The sequence below is a fragment of the Nelumbo nucifera genome, chromosome 7 (assembly GCF_055504915.1).
Source record: "Nelumbo nucifera cultivar China Antique chromosome 7, China Antique-T2T, whole genome shotgun sequence".
Classification (NCBI taxonomy): Eukaryota; Viridiplantae; Streptophyta; class Magnoliopsida; order Proteales; family Nelumbonaceae; genus Nelumbo; species Nelumbo nucifera.
The window spans coordinates 11751320-11775152 of NC_142655.1; the positions used below are offsets into that span (position 1 = coordinate 11751320).

The 23833-nt window shown below is 38.7% G+C and overlaps 1 protein-coding gene across 5 annotated transcripts in view; it reads left to right on the forward strand.

The window, feature by feature from the left end:
- The first annotated feature begins 8702 nt into the window (after positions 1–8702).
- The window catches only part of LOC104608838 (Early-responsive to dehydration stress protein (ERD4)), a 66438-nt gene continuing 51307 nt past the window's right edge, over positions 8703–23833 (forward strand). For 2 of the 5 annotated variants that reach the window (XM_088891408.1, XM_088891405.1), the window contains exons 1-3: positions 8705–9085; positions 11411–11557; positions 14076–14139. In XM_088891408.1, the coding sequence (XP_088747534.1) occupies positions 8802–9085; positions 11411–11557; positions 14076–14139 (495 nt within the window). In that variant the 5' untranslated portion in view covers positions 8705–8801. Of the gene's footprint in view, positions 9086–11410; positions 11558–14075; positions 14140–23833 lie in introns of all 5 variants that reach the window. The other 3 variants (XM_088891409.1, XM_010274933.3, XM_088891407.1) reach the window with 3 other exon arrangements.

Here is a 23833-nt window from a genome sequence, read left to right on the forward strand (position 1 = left end):
TACCTATATTAATATTGTACTTCGAAGACATTTATACCGTTGAAGTAGCTCAAAATGGAAGATCATGTCTACGAGGGCCGTAATCCAACGGGCTAAAATAACCAAAGTCTCGAATGAAGGATAATAAACTACTTTCCTGCATGTGATGTGATCAGGTCGAGTTCAGTCTTGCTACGTCGTAGTTTTAGTGTAAATTTCTTAAACTATTTGTTTCGTTAATTGACTAATAGCATGTTCATTTTCTCTTAATTCTTTTTTAAGAATCTTTTAATTTTAAGATAAAATTAGTTGTTTGTTTTAGTGCGGTCAAAATGGATATTTGATCATTTTTAAAATTCAAAACAACATTTTATATTAACCAATACCAATATTGTACTTTCAGATATAATTATTGTAGTTTCATTAGACTCAGAGCAAATGAATAGGCCCTAAGTGTACCCTTATAGTTTAAAAATTGACAAATACTACCCTATTGTTTCTTGTTTCCAATAATTAACTAATCCTTTTTAAGCATTAAGGTCCGTCAGCAGAGATATGAAAAAGACTATTTTAGGGATAATGACCAGTATTTCAGATACTCACATATGATTTGACCCCATATGTGGTATAATTCAGAGTAACACCAAACTGGGCATTGTTCTTGAAGGCTTCACAAAGACATTAGTCCATTGCAACATGATCCCTGTGAATTGTTCAAACGGTGATGCCTCCAGTCCTTGTACGCACCTTCTTAACTGTTGTAACCAGTAGAACGAAGGCCAAAGGCAAAATCGAAGCTCCCCAACCTCTTAATTATCGTAATCAGTGGAACATTCAGAGTATCGACCTCTGCATTTGCAGCAATTCCAAAGAAGAGAACAAGAGGGGCGTCGACCTCTGCAGTTGCAGCGGTTCTAGAGAAGAGAACGAGAGGGGTGCCGTCCTTTGCAATTCCGGAGAAGAGAGGCGGTTCCAGAGAAGACAATATATTGCTAAACTTGATGTCATGATGCAACACCACTTGGTTCCACCCATGATACAGGTAATTCAAGCCCTCTGCTACACGGATGAGCACCCTTTGCCATCCCTCCCACCCCAACAGTTGGTTCGGCTTGTCAAAGATCCAACTACTAAAGCTTCCATTAGGCATGTAATCGTAGACCAACATCAACTCGTTGCCTTTCCTGCACCACCCTCTCATGTGGACTAAGTTCTTGTGTTGCAGCCTGCCCATGCTTGAGATCTCGGCCCTGAACTCTCTCAATCCCTGCTTGGGTTCACGGTTGACGCATTTGACTGCAACCTCTGTGTTGTTGTTGGGTAGAGTTCCTTTGTATACTTTTCCAAAACCACCGAACCCTAGAAGATTTTCTTTTGAAAATTCATTCGTTGCTTTGTTAAGCTCTTGGAAGGATAACTAGTGGGGCTAGTACTCAAGCTCCCATTCTTCGATGTTGTCCTCCTCTTCACTTTTCCTCTTCCTTTGCCAAAACCAATAAGTTCCAGAAAAGATTAAAATTATAACAGCGAAAGAAGAAACAATGATTCCTAATATAGATCTCACAGAATATGACGGTTGCGAATGTGAAAGATGTGTAAAGCTTGGCAATTCCGTTGTGTTTATGTCAGGCAAAGTGTCAAATCCTTTATTACTAAAGCTCCAAGCTAAGATCCCTTGGGCTTCTCTCGAAGTGTCCTTTGATGCAAAGAAACCAACAAACATCTCGTTGCATATGTACTCACCTATTCCATTGGCATAATAATTGAATAGAGTTTTAGATGGTCGAGAAACACTTGCAGTAGCAAAATGTTAGCATCCGACCTCTACAATTCTGGCAGTTCCGATGGTTCTATAGAAGAGAATGAGAGGGAAAAGGAAGAGGGGGAAGGTCGTAACTGCAACTCCCTATTGCATTTGACTTCTGCAGTTCTAGCATTTCTTGAGAAGAGAATTAGAGCAAATGGGAGAGATCATAGATCTACGGTGAAAGAGGGGGAGGTCGGAGGTGAAGGGTAAAATTGGGTTTTTAAAAATTTATATGTTATGTGCCTATGAGTTTTGACGTAATATTAACAGAATCTGACAACAAGGGTAGAGTTGGTCAATTTTCAGAAACAATAGGGGTAGTGTTATTCAATTTTCAAACAGTAAGGGTATACTTAGTCAATTAGTTAAACCATAAGGGTAGTTTAAGAAATTTACCCTAATATTATATATTTGATTCCATTGGAGTTTTTTGGAGTGGGCGTTTCAAGAAACAACGCTTAAAAAGGCACTTGTCTACTCATCAAATATAAATGTTTACTCAAATTTTGAGGGTGTTTGGTTCCGTTTTCATTTATGGGTGGCCATTTATTTGTGTTTTTTCACTTTAAACGTTTATTTATACTTTTTCACTTTAAACGTTTTTTACTTTAAACATTTCTTGTTTTTGTTGTTTGGTTGGGCTTCATTTTAAACATTTTTTATTCTTCACCTTAGATTGGGGCATTGGGGAAACAAGAATTTGGCGTTTCCCCAAATGCCCCATGTACAAAAATCAAAGCGTTTCAGTTTTTTACCGTTTATTTGATAAACGGCAAAACCAAACAGTTGTTTCATTTTGCTTTATATTTTATAAACGCCAATGCCTATGTGGCGCTGATGTGGTGGTGTTTTTTCAATAAACGCCAACAGAACCAAACACATACTTTGTGGCTTAGAAGGGCATTTCAGAAATAGGCATCTATGTGATTCAGTGTGGCACATTTCCTTGATATTTGTGTGCCATTAAATCGACCCAATGGTCCAAACTACACTCGCTTGCATATTTTGAGATCCAATGGTTGATTTTGGATGAAAACCACATCCAACGGTCAAAATGACAGCTATAGGGGTGTATGGGTGCCATTGAAGTGATCCCATGGTCCAAACTACCCTTAACGCATCCAACATATCTAGGATATATCCCAATAACAAATAAAAGTTTCAAAATCTTTGACTTGTTACTACACATCAATCTAAGGCATTTTTTGGCATTCCTCTTGCACTAATTATTCCAAAGTGGCCCATGGTGCTAAATTCATTATTGATTGAATATTGTGTAAGGGTTGCTTTTGGAGCTATTACTTGTAGATCCTATAGCTATATGATCTGGTGCCGTTACTTGCTTATCCTAAGATCAGGACTGGGTCTACCATGATATGGAGGTAATATATTTTAGAACTAATTTGAGCAGGCCCTCGATGGTTGCTTTATCTCCTTTGTGACTTTCATTACAATTTTAACGCGGCAGATAAAGAGTCTAATGTCCAAGAAATTGTTCTATGTGGGCAAATTAATTTTTCCCTCATTTTCCCTCTGTTTTTCTTTTTAATATTGATATCTTTCCTTGCCAGAGAGCTATAAAGACTTGGCCTCCACTTTCTCCTTGTTTTTCTAAGAAATTTTCTTCTCAACTGCACTGTTAGACCCAAGTTTTTCAAGGTCAGAGACACGTCATAACTCTGACTTGGCTAATGGTTCCATAGACAGGATAAGCTTCTCCCCTGGGAACAATTTAATGATGGTGTATATAATCTGATTGGAAGGCAAGATTCAATTGGTTCCCCAAATAGTGTGCCATATGGAATTTATCTTTCTCGATCCAATTACTCATCATTAATTCAAGGACCACAAGTTCAAGCAACCATCACCAGAATCAGCATCCAGTGCCTACAATGTCATTCATGAAGAATGCTGGTTCCTCTAAAGAATTGCTTGATGTTGTAGAAGAAACAATTGAGGAGATCCGAGTGGAACCTAGGATGTGGGGAAGCAAAGCCCGAAAGTTATGTTTGAATTGTCACTATGGCACTATTTATTTATACAAGGTAGCATCTATCATGCTGAAAAGATATGATGCCGAAGAACTTAATTTGACCTATCAACCCCCGGGGTTGAATTTTGATGAATACCTGCTAATTGGTTGCCATTTACCACTTTTATGATACTGGTTGAGTGGTTATCTGATTTTTAGATATGATGCATTTCCAATATCATAGTTGGACTCTTCATACAAGTATACTTGTTCAACAATTTATTTGAAGAAGAAAGATAAAGGTTCCTGCAAGGTCAGGGATAAGCTATTGTAAAAAAATTAAATAAATAAAAGATCATTTCCAATTCTATATGCCACCATTTATAGACTATAAAGAGAGTGCTAACCATGTAACTAGGGATCTAATATCTTGGATAAAAGGCTTCACCACATTCTTAATAGGTGCACAGTTCAGCTGTGAAGCATTTAGGTTCAAATAGATTTTTTCCCTTTTTCCAATTTCTTTTCTTTCTGTAAGGTAAGGAGAAATATATTGACATCTAAATAAAGGATGTATAAATGTGCAATGACATCTCCCTCCCCTAAAAAAGAAACTAAGATAAAGAGCTTTCACCATAAAATCTCCCTCTCTTCCCAGAATCTAGCAAGACCATATATCATATTGTCCATATCTGAGGATCCATCTGATAAAGATTGAAATTAATGGGGGTGTTGAGAAGCAGAAACATAAGATAAGTCTGCCCAAAATCTTGAGCTAGTAATACCTACACTTTTGTCATGCAAAAATGTAAATCATTTAAAAGGTGCAAGCATGAGAGGAAAATTTTCAAAATATTTGATGTAGATCCATTAACTAAACCTTAATTTTGTGTGTATATTTGCAGAGTAATAGATGGGCTAAGAAGTATCCAACGAAGGTTTATCATCACTGGGATGAATTGCATTATATCTTTGAGGGGACACATGCAACCGATGAACATGGGTATAGTAATGCTGAAGACCCGAACATTGTGATTGAGCAATCACAACGTGTGAACTCTTCATGATTTGATTCATGCTTTATATTGATTTATGGATCTTATGGTACAGCAATGCCTACTCATAGTGGTCGTGAAACTAGGGTTGAAACTAGCTCATCATCGGATGATGATGAATTGATAGTCAACACGATTGTTATTCCATTATTATTAGAGACATATGCATCGAGATTAACTAAGCAGCCTTGTCGCACCTCATCCCTGACTGTCAGACACAATTATATGTGGCAAGAAATACTAAGTGACATTGAAAACCCGAATAGGTGCTATGAGTCATTTAGGATGGAATGCCAAGTGTTCAAAAACTTTGCTGACCTGCTTAGGGATAGGGGTTTCCTAAAAAGCACAAGATAGACCACAGTTGAGGAGTCTCTTGCAATGTTCCCACTCATCATAAGTCAAAACGATAAAAACCATGTAATGGCAAAGCGATTTCAACATTTAACATGAACCATTAACACCCACATAAAGAAGGTTGTTATAGCAATATGCAAGTTAGGGAATGAGCTCATTACTACACCATCCTTTACAGAGACACCATCACACATCAGAAGATCAGATAGATACTTTTCTATGTTTAAGGTAATTGAATTAGCATATATATGCTTATACCAAATCTTATTATACCGGTGGAGTAAGTGAATGGTGTTATTTGTATCTAGGATTGTGTGGGGGCTATAGATGGCACCCATGTCTAAGCATGTGTATCATGTGACAAGCAAATCCCATTCAAAGGCGATAAGAAGGTTTGCACATCAATTGTCTTGGCCTTGTATGACTTTGACATGATGTTCAGATTTGTATACACTGGATGGGAGGGGTCGACTCATGATTTTAGGATACTTGCAGAAGCTATTGCTAGGCCAAACATCCACTTCCCAATAGCTCCCCCAGGTGAGACTATTCCATCATTATATTTACTACATTTATTAGTAGAATTCATTGTAATGGCTATTTTCTTCGTTATATGCATGCAGGGAAATACTACCTTGTTGATTCTGGCTTTGCTAGTGCACCCGATTATCTTACACCGGATTCAGGTCAGCCCTATCACTTGAGTGAATTTCATGGGCAACGAGGTAGATTTAGAACCAATGAAGACCTATTCAACTATACACACTCATTTCTACGGAACGTAATAGAGTGATGTTTTGGTGTACTAAAGGGTAAATTCCCAATATTGAAGAATATGCCACGTTATGATCTTTCATTGCAACCGTTCATAGTTATGGCATGCTTCGTTACTTATAACTTTAATAGGAGAGAGGCACGTGAGGATGTACATCTAAACATATGGGCCGATGAACAAATGATGGATAATGAAGATGATGAAGCAAATGATGGTGATGGTGGGCACGGCGGTGAACATGCTTCTAGTAGCAACTCTGAAATCAACTTAGTGCAGGATCAAATTGCCAATGAACTATGGGAGAAATATCAGATGACACAATAGCATGTTTGCCGTCTAGTGTAGATTGTGTTCAATTTGTTTTTTTTTGTACATGCATTATACATTGGTCTACTTTGATAACATGCCATTAGCTTACATTACAGAACATGTGCACATTGCTATTGTTAATTCTATTTTTATGTTACCATTAGAATATTCATGATATTGTTTTTACAGTTGCCATATAAAACTATATGTAGATACTAATGACGGAAGGAGTTTCTTTGCCAATGTGCTCATGTGGAGAGGGAAAAATGACAGTGCATATAGCCATGACCGGTAAAAACTATGGACGATGGTTCTTCCGTTGTCCATTAAGAGGAGATCACAGAGGCTCTTTCATATGAGTAGACCAATACAATGGGGGATACCCAACATCCGTTGTTTTGGGGCATGGGTATGCTTGGTTGTTCTTTTATTCCATCTTATGAAATAAAAATGATAAAAATATGGAACCTGTCTAGTAGTGTAGACTTTTTTTGAATTTAACTATGTACAGAAAACTGAATAGATTTCACAATGATGTAGGTTTATATACAAAAACTTATCTGACTTATTAATTATCATTGCAAACTTGTTAGTATGGTTAGTATGGAATATATAAGGGTTTTGTGCTTTTATTTTTATAAATTTTATTGGATGCAATTGAGAGAGAGGGAGAGAGAGAGTAAATTGGGACGTGAAATTTACTTGAATTTGGGCTTTGGTGGGCCCAAGCAAGCTCAAATTGATCTACCTTGCCAATGGTATCTTTGTTATTAAAAAAAAAAAAAAAAGTGATCCGATAAAATGTTGGAAAGAAGATGGATATTGGCAACTTAATAAATGTAAAACAATTCCGTGTTGTTTTGCTCAATTTTCTTTTGAATAACATTAATAGTCATTATAATGATAGATAATATATATATAGAGAGAGAGATAGAGAGAGAGAGAGTCAAAGTGAAAGTGTCATATATCCACCGTTGGATGTGGATTATATCATATATTAACTGTTGGATCTGAAAATCGGTATTCAAATTGAAGCACATGTAATTTAGACCGTTGAATTGACTAATGTATCTTGATGATGTGCAATCCGGTCACCCCTAGCTGGCATTTGCGTGACTCCCGAAAAGTACTTGCGATGGAAAAGAAAAAGAAGAAGAAGAAGAATCCCCGAGGGCTTGCCTAGCGAGAACACTTCGACGCTTAAGTTAGTATTCTGTGGAAGAAGCAAGGAGAGAAAAATGGCTAAGAGTGCAGATAGCGCGAGTGGTAGAAGATACCTCGTTTATTGAGAATAGGCTCCTTAAAACAGAATTCCGTTGCATTAGGCCCACTGGCCTTTGATAGGGTAGGTATAACTGCCACTGTCAGCCTGCCGTAGCCGTTACAGGCAGGGCTGAAGTGGCATGCGCGGGGCCGTCATTGCAGGGTACGTGTCTGTCAGGTGTAAGGCACCTTCTAAAGGTGGCAGGCACGATGCTGCCTGACGAGGGACACGACTGCTGTCCCCAGATTTGTCGGGTACAGTGGGCAGGCAGGAGATCTTCCTGCGATATGCCGAACTACTCTTTCATGAGTTACCCTGTGCCGGGATATCCCGTAAGCGACGAGCTGCCTGTGGCAAGCTATGTCGAGCTGTCTGGCCCGAGGTGTCTTCACCTTGGGGTATCTATAAGCGAATTGGTGTGTTCCCGTCTAGGAGTGGCCCGATGTCCACTAGGAGGAGCTCGGGTATTAGAAAAGGTCAGGGGGCCCCGAGCTCGGGGGCAGCTCGGGGTGCCTTAGCCCCGGGGAGGAGGTGCAGGCCAGGCGGCTCCCGACGAGTAGTCTATCCCACTGAGTTTCTGGGATAAACTCGGTGGGACCTTCCCTCCGAGTTGCGGCTGCGCCTGCTGTACTGTCACGCTAAGTCATCGCTTAAGCAAGATCACGCCCACGTGTACCCATGCTACGAGGTCGGGCCAAATCACCCTCCATCATATCTTATAGATCACAATGAAAGTGTGATATTGAAACATCTATATGGCTGTTTCTTGAAACGCTCACCAAATAGCATGAAATGGAAAAACGTTCATTGTTGTTGAAGTATAAAAGGGCATTTCAAACTTAACCAAACATAGAGAAAAACGTTTAAAGTGGGCGTTTATTAGATAAAGGTTTTTCTGATAAATGCCCACCCAATAAATATAAACGGAACATACTTTGTAGTGACGGCACTGACGGGTGAGAGGGGCCCTCTGATAGATTCGAGGCTATAATGTTTCCCTCGTTGGCTGGTGTGTCGTTCGTTCGAGGAACCAAAATAAACTCATTGCAAATTTGCAATATGGCATGCAACCAACGAAGGCCGCTGCTGTGACGTTCTCCCGTTTCGCCCGCCACGTACCCATGTAGCTTGATAGGTGGCGACACCAGTCACCACTCCCATGTTTTTTTCCGTATTCGTTTTCATTGCCCTTCTTCTTCTTCTTCTTCTTCTTCTTCTCTCTCTCTGTATGTTGTGACGTTGCGTGTTGTTCTCAGATGAATCGATGAACAAAAAGTTCTGAGATGCATCCACACAGCTTACTCGCTTCAGCGGCTGTTAATATAAGCCTAGCCTGTATTGTTGTTTCACTCTTCTCCATCTTAAAGAAACAACCTTCAAATGCCTTATTTTACTATGCTCGTCGTCTCTCGGAGCAAGAAAGCGTCCCTTTCGATCGTGGCTTCACTTTTGCTCGATTCGTCCCTTCATTTTCTTGGATTCAACGTGCTCTTCGGGTTTCTGAAGAAGAAATTCTCGAAAACAGCGGCCTCGATGCTCTCGTTCTCATCAGACTCTTCAAACTTGGGTCCGATTCTCTATTTTATCCTCTTCTAGTTTCAGTCTTTCAGACTCTCAACTATTCCATGTTCATCTCTGTTTGCCTTTGCCATTAAACGACGATGCTTATTTGATTTGAAATTTCCGATTTACGTTTTTATTTGATTTTGTAAGGAAGCAGTGATACCAGATACCTATGAGGCTATGATAGAAGATGCCACAAAACATTTTCAAGAAACAAAATGAATTCGGTGAGAGGTATTGCGGGATCTAACACAGTAAAACTCTAGAACTCACCAAGTTGAAACTTATCCTGTGAAGAACATCCGTTTATATATTGAACAGTGTGGTAATGTTTTTTGTAAGGATCACGATACATGTGGTCTCAGTCACCCCTTCCGTACTTTGTGTGTGATAAGCTGCACCAAAGTCATCTGAAGCCTGTGAGGTTCTGATTTTATCAATCATCATCTAAGTCTTGTCCCAACTGTATGTGGTCGGCTACATTAACCTTGTTTCTCCATTCCGTCCTCCGTCCTGTTGGGTATCATATCGATCGTTGAATTATGGGAGCTTAAATAAATTTCATGTGTATACCAGTTGGACAAGGTTTGGCCATTAGTTATCACTTATGAGGATGGTGATTGGTGATCTATGTCCTTGACCAGAATGAATGGTACTATTTAACATCTAAGTTGAAACTGTTCCCCTCGTATAATCATAAGTGCCCAGGAAAAAGACATAACATAGGCTAGTAGAGTGTCATATGGCCAGTAAAAAACTTTGTGTTGATGAGTTCTGGGAATGTTAGGGTTATCGATTATCAGAGGTGATTCTTGAAGAAGATAAAGATATTCTATATTGCAATGGAAAGAGATTACCAATTGAAACCATTTAAACCATTCCCATAGCCACTAACTAGTGACAAATATGAAGAGACACACGAATGCAGGTGTGGAAAAGGGAAATAATTCTTGGAAGAAAAAAAATCAGGTTTCTTTAAGTTCCTTAATTAGTGGCAATTTCATAGTTTTTGGGTGATCTGGATTTTGGTCAATTTGAGTTTTTTTGGCTTTTAAAATTATATTCTAGTTTGTTGGAGTCAAATTTAAGGAGCCAAAACTTTTTTTGGCTTAATTTTGGTATAGATTTTTCATTTACCTATCCCATTAGACCAAGAAATTGTGAATCTAATGCATTTTGGGAAAGTTATATTCATCTTATTAATAGGATGTGAGTCTATGATAGGATCAGAAAGTTTCTATGTTTTGGATGTATCTTGAAGATATGTTTCTTTTGTTTGGTTTTAGTATGATTGGTAATTGGTATTTAGACTTGGTTTAGGATTTAGAACCAATATTTGATTTTCTTTTATGTGTTATATTTTAGTTTGCTTAGTTCTGTAGCAATTGGTAGTTGCTTCTGGTCTTTTTGGTCAATTTCCTAGTCCAAATTGAAGAGTTGATATGATGAACAAAAGTTTGGTTTAGTGAATTATGGTTGTAACCAGGTCCCCCCCGTGTTTCCACTTCCAATTCTCCAATCCAAACACAACCTTGCAACCTTGAACAATTTTCAACTTTTGTGTATTTTTTGATAATAAATTAATAACTCAAAATTAAAGAAAAAGGGAGCTAGAAGAATCATACTAACATTGTGTTCCCTTCAAAATAAAAGCCCAAAGAGATGTACAATTATACAAAAAAAAACAAAGCTTTTGAACCCTAGAGGTATATCAATTAACAATAGGCAGAAGTTTATTGTCAAAGAGGGGAGATGACCAATCCTATCAAGAGATAAAAATATCAACTCCCATCCTTGTACCATGATACCACATGACAAACCTGCCCATCACCAACAGTCAAACCAACCACTATGTATTTTTTTTCCTCTAGAACACATGCTGCTAACTCTAGAATTTCTGGGGTATCATCTCAAAAGCTTCATTGCCATAAGCATCAACTTAACTAACCTAACCACTTTCTTCTCCCTTCTCCTCTGCTTCTCCAGGAACAATTACCTCACAATCCAAATCCCTGGCAAGGGTATCACCTTCATCAACCAAAGACCTGTAGCTCTGATGAACCCGACAACCTCCAAACATCTCAGTCAGTATTAAATAATACTATTTTTATTTTATTCTTCTAACTATAGTGGAGACAAACTCAGTCTAATCCCTTCCTTTTTTTGCTGTCTAACTACTATGGTTACATTAGTCAATTATTAATTTTTTTTCTGGTTCTAGGCTTCTAGCATGGTCAGTAGTAGTGCTGAGACCTAGTTCAAGAAAGGACATAATTTGAGTATAGTTTAATTTTCCATTTCACAATTGTAAGTAAGATTTGTTTTGCAGAATCATTTTCTTCTTGGGTTGTTCCATTGTTGGATTGGCTATACTTCTCCCTGTCAATTACACCTGCAAACGAGATTCTTCTACAATCAAATTCTCACACACCATGGATTCTTTTACAATATCTAATATTACTAGAGGCTCTGATAGGTGAGGCTTTTTTATTCTGTAAGTTCATCCATATTTGCATTGGGAAATATTGAAAAACAACAGGTTATGGGTGTTATCGCAAACTATAGTCTATTGTTGTGATTTTCAACTTTTAAGTGCCGAAGTTCTACCTGGCTTAGTTGGTAAGGTATCTGTCTGGTTCTAGTAGAGACCTGGGATTGATTCCCGCCTTAACCAGGGTTGGGGGTGTTATAGATTATGGGGATTTATGTAACTTCATGGAATAAAAAGAAAACAAAATTTTTAGGGTCCATTTGATAACAGCTGGAGTTGTCAAACTGAACAATTTACTGTTTTGAATATTTTATTATTTAATTATTTTATCCACTAAAAGACAAAGGTTAGTAATCTATCCAGATTCAGATTTGGCCATTTAAGGAGCTCACAACCCACTTAAAAACTTATTCTCCAAAACACAAAGTAATGAGCTTTTCAGTTCAGCCACTTCAGCCATTATCAAACAGTCCCTAGTGGCTTGGTCTTTTTTTTGTCCATTCAGACTGAAAGAAGTAATGCTGAATTATACTTCTATAAGTTTGTTTATAGCCAAAATGAAAAGATAAAAGAATTCAATGCCCTTTGATGATTAAAGAGGCACCCATGAATGACCAATGTATGGAATTAATAGTTCCAAACAAAACCCGATTCCATGGTAGAAAAACAAAATTGTAGTTAAAAGACAGTTGCTGAGGATATCATGCATAAATGTTTGCATAAAAAATTATTTATCAGATTATTCAATCACCTGAAGCAGGTCTTGTAGCCAAATTAATTTACATGTAGTATAGGCTATAGTCCTTTACTTGATGACTTCAGTACTACTTCATGCATACACTATGTTTCCTACTTTTCCAGGTGACTATTTTCTCCTAGAGAAAGTATATACCCTGTAGTGGACTTCCTATTGGAATACAACTGGCTTAATCAACATCTATGTGTACTCTTTGATCTCCATGTGATGATTGTCCTCACACCAAATCCAGGAGTATTGATATATTCATCCTTGAGTAGATCAAATACATAATTCCTTTGTTTCTAATTGACGCCTTTAATTGATGTAGCCACTTTGGTTTAAAAATTCTATTGTAGAAAGTGTTTGAGCTTCTCTATGCTATGGACATCACTCCCAATGACAATATCATCAACATTGTAAACAATACCAGTTATTAGAGAGAGAAGAATAGGGAATTGATATAGAGAATATAAAAGAGAAAGAAGTGGAAACTGGAGAGTCGAACAAACATAGGGAGAGAAGAGAGGAAAGAGTCAGTCCCTAGCCTGTTGACCTCTCTCTTTATATTAATAAAAAGGTGATTACAATTATTTCCCTGATTACAGTAATTTTAGGATTGGAGTGTCCTTATAACAAAGACTGAAATTGCCCAGCTGCCCAAATACTTTAAGAATAAATGATAATTCCAACACCCTCCTCAGGCTGGAACATATATATCACATCGACCCAGCTTGCTGCAAATCTAGTCCATCTGACTTTTACCAAGACCTTTAGTAAACAAATCCGTCAATTGATCTTTTGATTTCATGTAGGGCATCACAATGTCTCCACTTAGAACCTTCTCTTGTACAAAATGACAATTTACCTCATTATGCTTCATTCTTTCATGGAAGAGAGGATTGGAGGCTATAATTTTAGGACTACGATGCTCTTATAACAGAAAATTAAAAGACAATTTCCCAGCTGCCCAAATACTTTAAGAATAAAGGACACCTCTAACAAACATAAACTACTAGCATAATGTTTTTAGAGTCTGTGACATAACTGAACACAAAATGGTTAACCAGGTTCTGTTTCATCCTAAATTTCTTTATTACTTTACTATATTTTTCAAATCAATCTCTTAGCAACTGCGTCAGCCCATGTATTATTTTGCAAATAGTTTTCACATCATATTTGACTCCCCCTTTAGCAATAAACCTAGGAGGTTGCTCAATATACATCTTTAGTCCTCATGTAAAAACACACTTTTATTGTTACATTGGAATAAGGAACACCCAAATTAGTTGATGAAGAAATAACAACCCTAGTAAAGCTAACCTTAGCTAAAAGAAAAAAAGGTCTGAAATAATTTACTCCATACATTTTGGTGTGTAGTTGATGAAGAAATAACAACCCTAGTAAAGCTAACCTTAGCTAAAAGAAAAAAAGGTCTGAAATAATTTACTCCATACATTTTGGTGTGTAGTTGATGAAGAAATAACAACCCTAGTAAAGCTAACCTTAGCTAAAAGAAAAAAAGGTCTGAAATAATTTACTCCATACATTTTGGTGTGTCCTGTTGCAGCTAATCAAGCCTTAAATTATTCAACAGTGCCATTTGGAAGGTATTTCATTTTATGAACCCAATGACACCCACAACATATTTCCTTCTATAATCACTTGTTTCCCGCATGCCGCATTATAATTTCTATGAAATAAATAATCTTTTCCTTTAGTGGAGTGGTTCTTGAAAGTACTTACTTAGTCCTTTTTTCTTTACAGGCTCTGGGTGCATTTTTCATGCTTGTGTTTCATATCTGTTTATGGATTATACTTACTGTATAAGGTGATTTTTTTACAGTACTCCGAGAATTTGCTTTATATAACTGTGTCTATTCTAGAATATTCTTTCCAAGAGATTAGAGTTGTAGTGAAATAATTGGAATGTTCAACTAGTTCCTCTGTCAAGTTTATGAAAATGTTCAGGATACTTTGTCAAGGTGAATTATTTGTATCATACAGAACTCCATTTTTAGTTTCTCTGGTGATCTTCTTTGCATAAAATGTTCTCTGAGTTCTTTTTTAGCCTGTGTGTTACACCATTCCTCATAACTTTTAAATGATGTTAGATTGCTTTGCGTTTGCTTCTATGTTACCCAGATATGCCAAGGACATGGATGGATATGGAATTTACACTAAAAATTGAAGTATTTGACACAATATAGCACCCTTGTACAGGTATATGGGCATCATAGGTTTCCTTCTACTATGTGTGTGTACAAGTGAGTCTATAATCAAAAGCAGCAGCACATTGCACCCTTGTGGCATGCTTCTCTACCAGCTGAGGGATTTGACACTAAATTCATTTTTAGCACTCTGTGGTTAGATGATAAATCAGGCTAAGATAAGGTTTTCATAAGAGCATCCTCACAAACTGGGACAGACACATGGTTCAAAGTATTGATACACCCAATATGCATAAACATGCATATCAGGCATTTTGGGTGAGTCATATGCTATTTTTTTTTTATATTTTTGGTTTTGTGTTCTCACAGCGGGGTTATAATACCATTATTTAACGTTAAAAAAAAAATCAAAATTCTCAAAAGCCTTGAAATAGGTGTTTTGATGACCTACTGGAATGATATGATACACCTGATATGGGACGTATTGTATCGATACTTTGAACCTTGAATAGACATAGTACGGAGAAGCAAAATTGTTTCATTGAAAAGAAAAGCTATTGTAGTATCCATATTAACCTTTGAGGAGAAGTTCCATCTTGCGGTTGAGTAAATGAATATTCACTCAACTGGTCACTTTCCACTAAATATACACCTTTCTAGGAATATCTTCTAGCCCTTTTTGTACTTTATCAACAGTAAGACCACAAAAACATAACCAACATATAAACATATAGATGAACTTTAAGGTCCGCTATAAAAATTCAAAATTAAAACGTTGAAAAGTAATTAATATATCGCTGTAAGGTTGGTTAGACTAGGAACCTTCCTGAAACTTTAGTTCATTTGACGTTTGACCCAAAGGCCTTTTTTTTTTGAAAAGGTAACTTTTATATTCAAAAGGAGCAAAGGGGGGGGGATGTACAAACAACTCAAACAGAACAAAGGGCTTAAAATCTTGTGGAATATTCAGCACCTAGGTTTGCTTGGTCCAAGGACCATTTTGAGCTTTTAACCAAGATCTCACAATACATAAATTAGCTTAGTGACAATCCTACTAACAAGACATTCACATTGTATGCTCATCTTGTTCTCTTGTTTATTGGTTCTTGTTGTGGGTTGCTCCATGGATATAAATCCTATTTCCCTTCTGTAAATTTTCCTCTTCTGATAAATTTTCATTTTTTTTAATGAAAAGCTCTTTGTATTTGCTTACTATAAAACTTCAAAAGTCAGGTATATGATTGTAAGATATTTCAAAGGACGAAGTATAATGACCGGCAGTATTTATTCTTGAATTTACAGTATTACAATTGTTTCCAGGAGATTCTTGCATTTTAGTTACTTCTTGTTTTCTTTTGATCTCAGTGTAGATCCACAGGCTTGCATCAGATAACATGGCCATGCATTATAACCCTATATAGTGAATCATCCTTCAGTTCATGCCTTTAAGAGAGCAATTAACTTGAGATTTATGAATAACATGTTCAAGGTATAGAGTCTGGTGCTGGTCAAATCACAATCGTAAAAGTTGAATCGTTGGTGTTACCCAATGTAGAAGTTGGGGATGTGTTCAAAATTTGAATATTGTCCCATACTATTTTTTGAGAAGCTTTGTGATGCTTGGAGGAGCAATGGTGTAGGACGGAGTAGGGGTCCTACCAATTTCAGATCTGGTGGTGGGCTTTGTAGGGTGGAGGGGTTTGAAGTGATTAGGAATGAAGAATAGTAGAAAAGCAACTAGAAAGCTTGCTGTCCACCAAGGAATGAGAGTAAGAAATTATAAGAGAAAAGAACTTTGTATGTCATTGTTGTTAGAAGTTGTATATATAGGTGGCAGGACATAAATGTGATTCTTTCTTTATATTACTTAAGCAGGGGCAGTTTAATCAATATACATCACATTAGAATACTAAATAAAGATGGTCGGTGGTTAGGAGATAAGTTCTGTTTGATCTCCTCTGCTTTTATCCCTATTTTATTATTCTCCCTTTCTTATTTGCCTCTTCTCTTCTTGTTCTTTCAACTTGCTTTGATTTCATACTTTTTTTCTTATTTTCTCTTGTTCTGAGATTTATTCCAGGCTGGTTACATGATATCAGAGCACCATTACTCACCTGGATCAATTTTAGTTATTCTTCAACCTTGAACATAGGTTACTCTTACTTCTATGAATAGGGGAATCACCAATTGACTTTCTGGACTGATCACATCAAGGGATGGAAGCTCTGAGAACCCTCTATTTGACAGTTCAAAGAGGTACAGATTGAAGTATGTTTCAGGTTAGTTACTTTAGCAGTTGAGTATTCTATATGTTGCAGTATTTGGATGATAGAATGAAGTGTGGCATCAGGAGATTTTGTTAAGTTTTTGAGGTTAGCCGTTATTCCAGATTTGTTTTGTTGAGTTTTTTTGATTGAGAACTGTTTCTTGTTGAAGTATATTGCTGTTAATTGGTGTTTCTTGTGGTATAAAGATAAGTCGTGCAGGTGACAGTTTGTAAAGGCAACTTGATGTGTTTGTGAGAAAACAGTGGTGGTGTTAGGTGTTTTCAGCATTGATTTTCTTATCATGGCCTCATTTAGTGGTATGAATAAGTCTACCATGGTGGGTAGCCAGATTATATGGTAGTGCAGATGACTTCAGTCAAACTTAATGGTACCAATTTTGTACTATGGGCGAAATTTTTTGAAGTGTTTCTCACCAGAAAGGGGAAGTTACAATATATCAAGGATCCAAAGCCAGAGAGTGGGATTGATGTTTATAATGATCGTGTAGAGAGACTGGGCCGAATGGGCCCTAGTATTTACTTTTTATGTTTAAGCAGTGTTCCTTACGTTTTATGTGTTAATGGGCCTTTTCTTCATGGGCCTGTTAACCTCTTTCTATTTTTTCTTTTAGTTCTTCCTTAGCTGGCCGCCCACTTAAAGGGCAGACTTGTAATTAATCATTTTAATTAAGATTAACAAAAGATTAGAGAGGGAAGAGAGAAAACTATCAACCTCTCTTTTTCTTCCTCTTCTTCTTCTCCATCTTCTCTTCTATTCTGCTGTAATCCTTTTTCTCTGTCATTCTTTTCTTTTTTCTCAGATTTTATTTCAGATTTGATGGACAGACTTGCACCTTGGTATCAGAGCAGTTCTTCATTTTTCATTTTTCCCTTTTTTTCCCATGCACCCTTCGATTAGAAGAGTGTATGGAGAGATAAGTTCCTGATCAGTTGAAGGACTGTTTTTCCTAGTTGGTAGAGGGTTTGGGGAGTGTGGATCTGGCTGAAAATTGCCAAGAGGTGAAGCTATAATTTTTCTGCCCAAAACCCTAGCTGACTAGAGTTTTTTCAAGTTACAGGTTAAGGAGAAGGATTGGGTGTGGCGCTCAAGGCTTGGGAGGTGTGTTTTGATCCCTAAAAGGGTGCGGTTGAGATTTTAAGGAGTTTGGGAAGCTCTGGTAGGAACGGCTACCTCTTCTCTCTTTCTTCCCGACAACTGGGTGCAGTGAAACTCTAAATTTTGAGTCTCCGGGTACTGTACTGACATCTGCTAGGTCTATAAAGACTGAAAAACTAGTTTTTTGATTTTCGTTTGATTAATGGAGCAATCTGAAAGTGAAATGAAGCAGATGCCGATATTTGGGGTTGGTCTGGTAGATTCCTTTTTGACTGGAGTGACCACAATTAAACTAGATGATGGAACCAACTATCTTGCCTAGGCATAGTCTATACAGATTTATGTTTGCAGTAGAGGGAAACTAGGGTACCTCATAGGCAGTAAGGTGAAACCTGCATAGATGGACCCTACATATGAGAAATGGATGCAGGAGAATTACAAAGTGATTGGATGGTTGGTTAACTCTATGCAGCCCCATATAATTTAGCATTATCTATGAATGACCTCAGCCAAGGAGATTTGGGATAGTGTTATGGAGACATATTCACAAAAATTGAATGTTGCAAGAGCCTATAAGTTGAAGAGTGATGTGAACAATCTAAGACAGGGGGAGAAGAGCGTAGTAGTCTACTATTCCATGTTGAAATCACTGTAGCAGGAAATTGATGTTATGGAGACAATTGTGTGGGAGAGTGCTAAGGATGCAAAAACTTTTAGAAAACTGGTGGAACAAAACAGGGTGTTTGAGTTTCTTACAAGACTCAACCTTGAGTTCGACATTATTAGGCAAACCATCCTAGCCAAAGATGAGGTTACACTTGCTCAAGCATATGCTATGGAAAGTAGTGAAGAGAGTAGGCGACAAGTACAGTTATAGGGACCACCTGCAGAACACTTTTCACATGTCAGAATAAAGCCAAGGGGGCCGAATGAGAAGAAAGAAGTGATATGTGAATACTACAAGAAACCAAGGCATACTAAGTGTGAATAAACCCTAGTTGTTTCTAGGTCAAAGTAGAGAAGAAGAAAGAAGAAAGAAAAGAGAAAGAAGAAGAAGAAGGAGAGGAGAAGAGTGTTCGGCCAGACTAGAAGAGAGGATGTTCAAAAGTCACTCTCCTAGCCGACCCACTTGACTTTTATTCATGAAAAACTTGAGTTACAAGAAAGACAATTTTGTCCCTCATAGAAGATGGGACACAACTTAAACTCAGATACAATAGACATTTCACTTTCAATAAGATACACCAGAATGACCAAAATGCCCCTGACTCGAGCATTCTAACACTCCCCCTCAAGCTGGAGAGTATATATCATATAGTCCCAGCTTGTTACAAATGTAATCTATTCTTCCCCGAGACAATCCTTTTGTGAAGATATCTGCCCACTGATTTCCTGAGCTCACATGAGATGTAGTTATTACCCCACTTATCACTTTCTCTCTCACAAAGTGACAATCCACCTCAATATGTTTAGTTCTTTCATGGAAGACAGGATTGGATGAGATGTGAACAGCAGCTTGGTTATCACAGTATAGTTTCATGGGTTTGTCAATTGAGAAACCCATCTCCTGTAGTAGGTTCTTTAGCCATACTAGTTCACATGTGGTATGGGCCATAGCCATGTACTCTGCTTCCGCACTACTTCTTGCCACCACTATTTGCTTCTTGCTCTTCCAAGTTACAAGATTGCCACCCAGGAAGGTACAATACCCTGTGGTTGACCTCTTGTCTGATATAAAGCCAGCCCAATCAGCATCTGTGTACCCTACTATCTCAAGAGGTCCTCCTTTTTGGTATAACAAACCACGACCTGGAGCACCCTTTAGGTACCTAACAATTCTCAGAATAACTTCCCAGTGAGGAACTCGGGGATGTTGCATAAACTAACTCACCACACTCACAGCAAATGATATATCTGGTTGGGTAATGGTCATGTAGTTCAACTTTCCCACCAACCTTCTGTATCTTCCAGGATCATCAAACTCTTCACCTGCATCCACACTTAACTTGGCATTGAGTTCCATAGGAGTCTCTGCTGGTTTAGCACCTAATAACCCTGTTTCTTCAAGTAGATCAAGAACATATTTCCTCTGACATAGGTTGATCCCCTGTTTTGACCTCGCAACTTCAATTCCTAAGAAATACTTTAGCTTCCCCAGATCTTTCGTATTGAAGTGGTCCTGTAAGAATTTTTTCAGCCTGTCAATTCCATTGCTATCACTTCCAGTTATGGCAATATCATTCACATACACGACTAGCAAGATTTTTCCATCTTTTGAGTTATAGCTAAACACGGAATGATCAACCTGACACTGTTTCATCCCAAAGGCCTTCACCACTTCACTGAACCTGCCGAACCATGCACGAGGAGATTGTTTCAGTCCATAGATTGCCTTTTTTGAGCCTGCACACCTTACCAGCCTCCCCCTTTTAACAAACCCTGGTGGTTGCTCCATATACACCTCCTCAACAAGATCACCATGTAGGAAGGCATTTTTTATGTCAAGTTGTAGGAGAGGCCAATCATACATAGTAGCCAATGAGATCAACACCCGAACTGAACCAATTTTAGCCACAGGAGAGAATGTCTCCATATAGTCCACACCATATAACTGAGAATAGCCCTTGGCCACTAACTGTGCCTTCAATCGTTCCACACTGCCATCAGGAAGATGCTTCACTGTATAGACCCATTTACACCCAACAGTGTGTTTACCAGGATGAAGGGTGGTGAATTCCCACGTATGATTATGTTGTAGAGCAGAGAGTTCTTCTTCCATGGCTTGCCGCCACCCTGGAGAGGCAAGGGCTTCCTGTACAGTCTTGGGAATGGGAACCGATGAGAGTAATGATATAAACTTGCAATGAGAAGCAGAAAGGTGAGCAGTGGAAACATAGTCTGAAATGGGATGAGAAGTACAAGTACGTTTACCTTTCCGTAAAGCAATAGGGAGATGAAGATCTGAGGGAGAAGGAGCAGTAACAGGATCTGTCGGCGGGTGCTGAAGTGGAGGAGGAGCCGAAGCACTTCTGCGAGTATACACTTGAGTAATTGGCGGCCTCTCTGTAGTAACTGGCATATGATGTGCATCTGCAGTAGGAGTGGGAGCTACAGGAAGGGGGTCCACAACCGGAATAGGAAGAGGAACCACAGAGGGAGAAGAAGAGACCCCGGCATTGGAGAAAAAAGGAACTGACTCAAGGAAGGTGACATCAGGGCACACAAACGATTTATGAAACTTAGGGTTATAACACTTGTACCCTTTCTGAGTCTTTGAGTAGCCAAGAAAAATACACTTCGTAGCCCGAGCATCTAGCTTGTCTACTCCAGGCCCCAAGTGCTGAACAAAACAAACACAGCCAAAGACTCTTGGGGTGAGAGGAAAGGGAGACAAAGTGGGGAACAACACGGAGAAAGGGGATTGACTTCCAAGGATTGACATGGGCATCCGATTTATTAAAAAACAGGATGTAAGAACAACATCACTCTAAAAGTGCTTTGGGACATGCATATTGATCATCAAGGACCGAGCAGTTTCAAGAAGATGTCTATTTTTCCGTTTAGCTACACCATTTTGTTGCGGGGTGTAGGCACAAGAAGTTTGATGAATTATTCCAGGATGTTCTAGGTATTGCTGAAATGATGAGATGTATTCTTTGGCATTATCGAAGCGAAGTATTTTCATATGAACACCAAACTGAGTGCGTATTTCAGCATGAAATTTCTGAAAAATAGAGAACAATTCACTACGGTCTTTCATAAGATAGATCCATGTCATCCTTGAAAAGTCATCAACAAAGATTACAAAATACTTAAACCCATTGTATGACACCACTTTAACTGGACCCCATACATCAGAATGAACTAAAGCAAAAGGACTTGAGACACGACTATTAGTTCTTGGACTAAATGAGACTCGATGATGTTTTCCCAACTGACATGACTCACAATCTAATGATGAAAGATGACTCAAGGAAGGAACTAGCAGCTTCAAAGCCTTGAGAGAGGGATGACCAAGTCTGCAGTGCCATTGGAGAGGAGTAAGAGACGACTGAAAAGCCACTGGAGGGCCACCACCATCAAGGTAATACAAACCACCGGCTTCATGCCCTCCACCAATCTTCGTCCCCGTCTTGAGATCCTGAAACACACAAGAAGAAGGATAGAAGGTTGCAGAACAATTAAGGGACTTGGTTAATCTACTAACAGACATAAGGTTAAAAGGGAACTTAGGAACATATAAAACAGATGCTAAAGACAATGAGGAGAGATCAACATCACCAACACCACAAATAGGAGATGTAGAACCATTAGCAAGTGTAACTGTCTGAGATGTGGAGGTGCGAGAAAGGGAAGAAAATACATCAGGAGTCCTAGACATATGGTCCGAGGCGCCAGAATCAATGATCCAGGGTGAGGCTTTGGAAGCTAAACAAGTCATACCTGAATGGGCAAGTGTAGCTGTGTTCTGCTGAGATGTTTGAAGGAACTGCTCATATATTGCCCGTGGTACACTCACCATTTCCTGCCCGGAAGCACAAGTGGGTGTGGAGGGGGTTGGTGCAGTTTGCTGGCTTTCAGTAATTGTGCTACTACTCTTAGATGTAACATGGTTAGCCCAAGTGTTGGGTGGACCACGCAAATCATAGCAGAAATTAACTGTGTGCCCCTCTAAGCCACAATGTGTACATTTTCTCTGAGCATTACCCCTTCCTTTTCCACGGCCTCCCCCTGACTCACGGCCTCCGGTCCGGCCACTGGCCCGGTTAAACATGTGTCCACTACGGTTGCTTGGAGGACCACTGCTGCCACCACCACTTCTACTTCCACGACTACTCCCTTTAGTCACTACCAAACCAGATCTATCAGAGAAGGAGGAATGTTCCACTGGCTCAATGGATGTCCTCTTAAGACAGGCAAAAACTTCTTCAAGTGAGGGGAGAGCTGATCCCCCCAATATCTGTGCTCTGATAGGCTCATACTCAGCCTTCAAGCCCACAAGAAACCTAGTCACATCAAGCTGTTCACATTGCTGTTGTTGGATCTGGACATCTGATGTTAGAGGGTGATACACATTTAGCTCATTGCGGATGTTTCTCAAACTTGCATAATACTTTTCTAAGCTTTGACTTCCTTGCTTCAAATTGAAGTACTCTTGGTATAACTGATATACCCTAGTTGTGTTGTCTTGTCCAGAGTACAACTTTTTAGCATGATCCCAGATCTCTTTGGCTGTATCTAGGAACATGAAGTTCACACTAATCTTTGGTTCCGTGCTGTTCCAAAGCCATGTCATTATCTGTGCATCATCTTGTTCCCAATCACTGAACCCAGGAGAATCAGAGGAAGGTTTCTCCTCCCTCACATGTTTTACTTTCCTCTTGGCCTTCAAGAATACCTCCACAGATTTTGCCCATGGTACATAGTTCTCACCATTCAACTTGATGGATGTCATTTGAACACTTAGATAATCTGAAGAGAGCATGATGCCTGTTTTGTTGTCATTCCCAACTACAGTTGAAGCCATCTCAATTATGTCTCCTCTGAATATACTCCACAATCTTACACTTGTCACAAGACTTATCTCACTTACAATACCCCCAACCCACTTTCTTCAACTGCACATTACACACTACACTCTAAAGCTGAAATCATTCAGTCAACACATCAAACACTTGGACTGCACAGTGCAGGACCATTTACCACCAACACACCACTACTGAAATTACTCAGTCATTTCATCGAACACTTGTTCTGCACACTGCAGAATTGATTACACACAAGGTCTAGGGGTTCACTTTTAAGCATTTAAAAACATAGATATGTCAGCCACCACAACACAATCAACACCACACCACTGCTGTCGTGGACATCAGCAGTCTACCACTCTTCTTTCAGCACACATGTGAGCAAGAAAACACAAAAAAAAGACATGACTGATATGTGTATCAGTTTCACCTAGCACCACAAC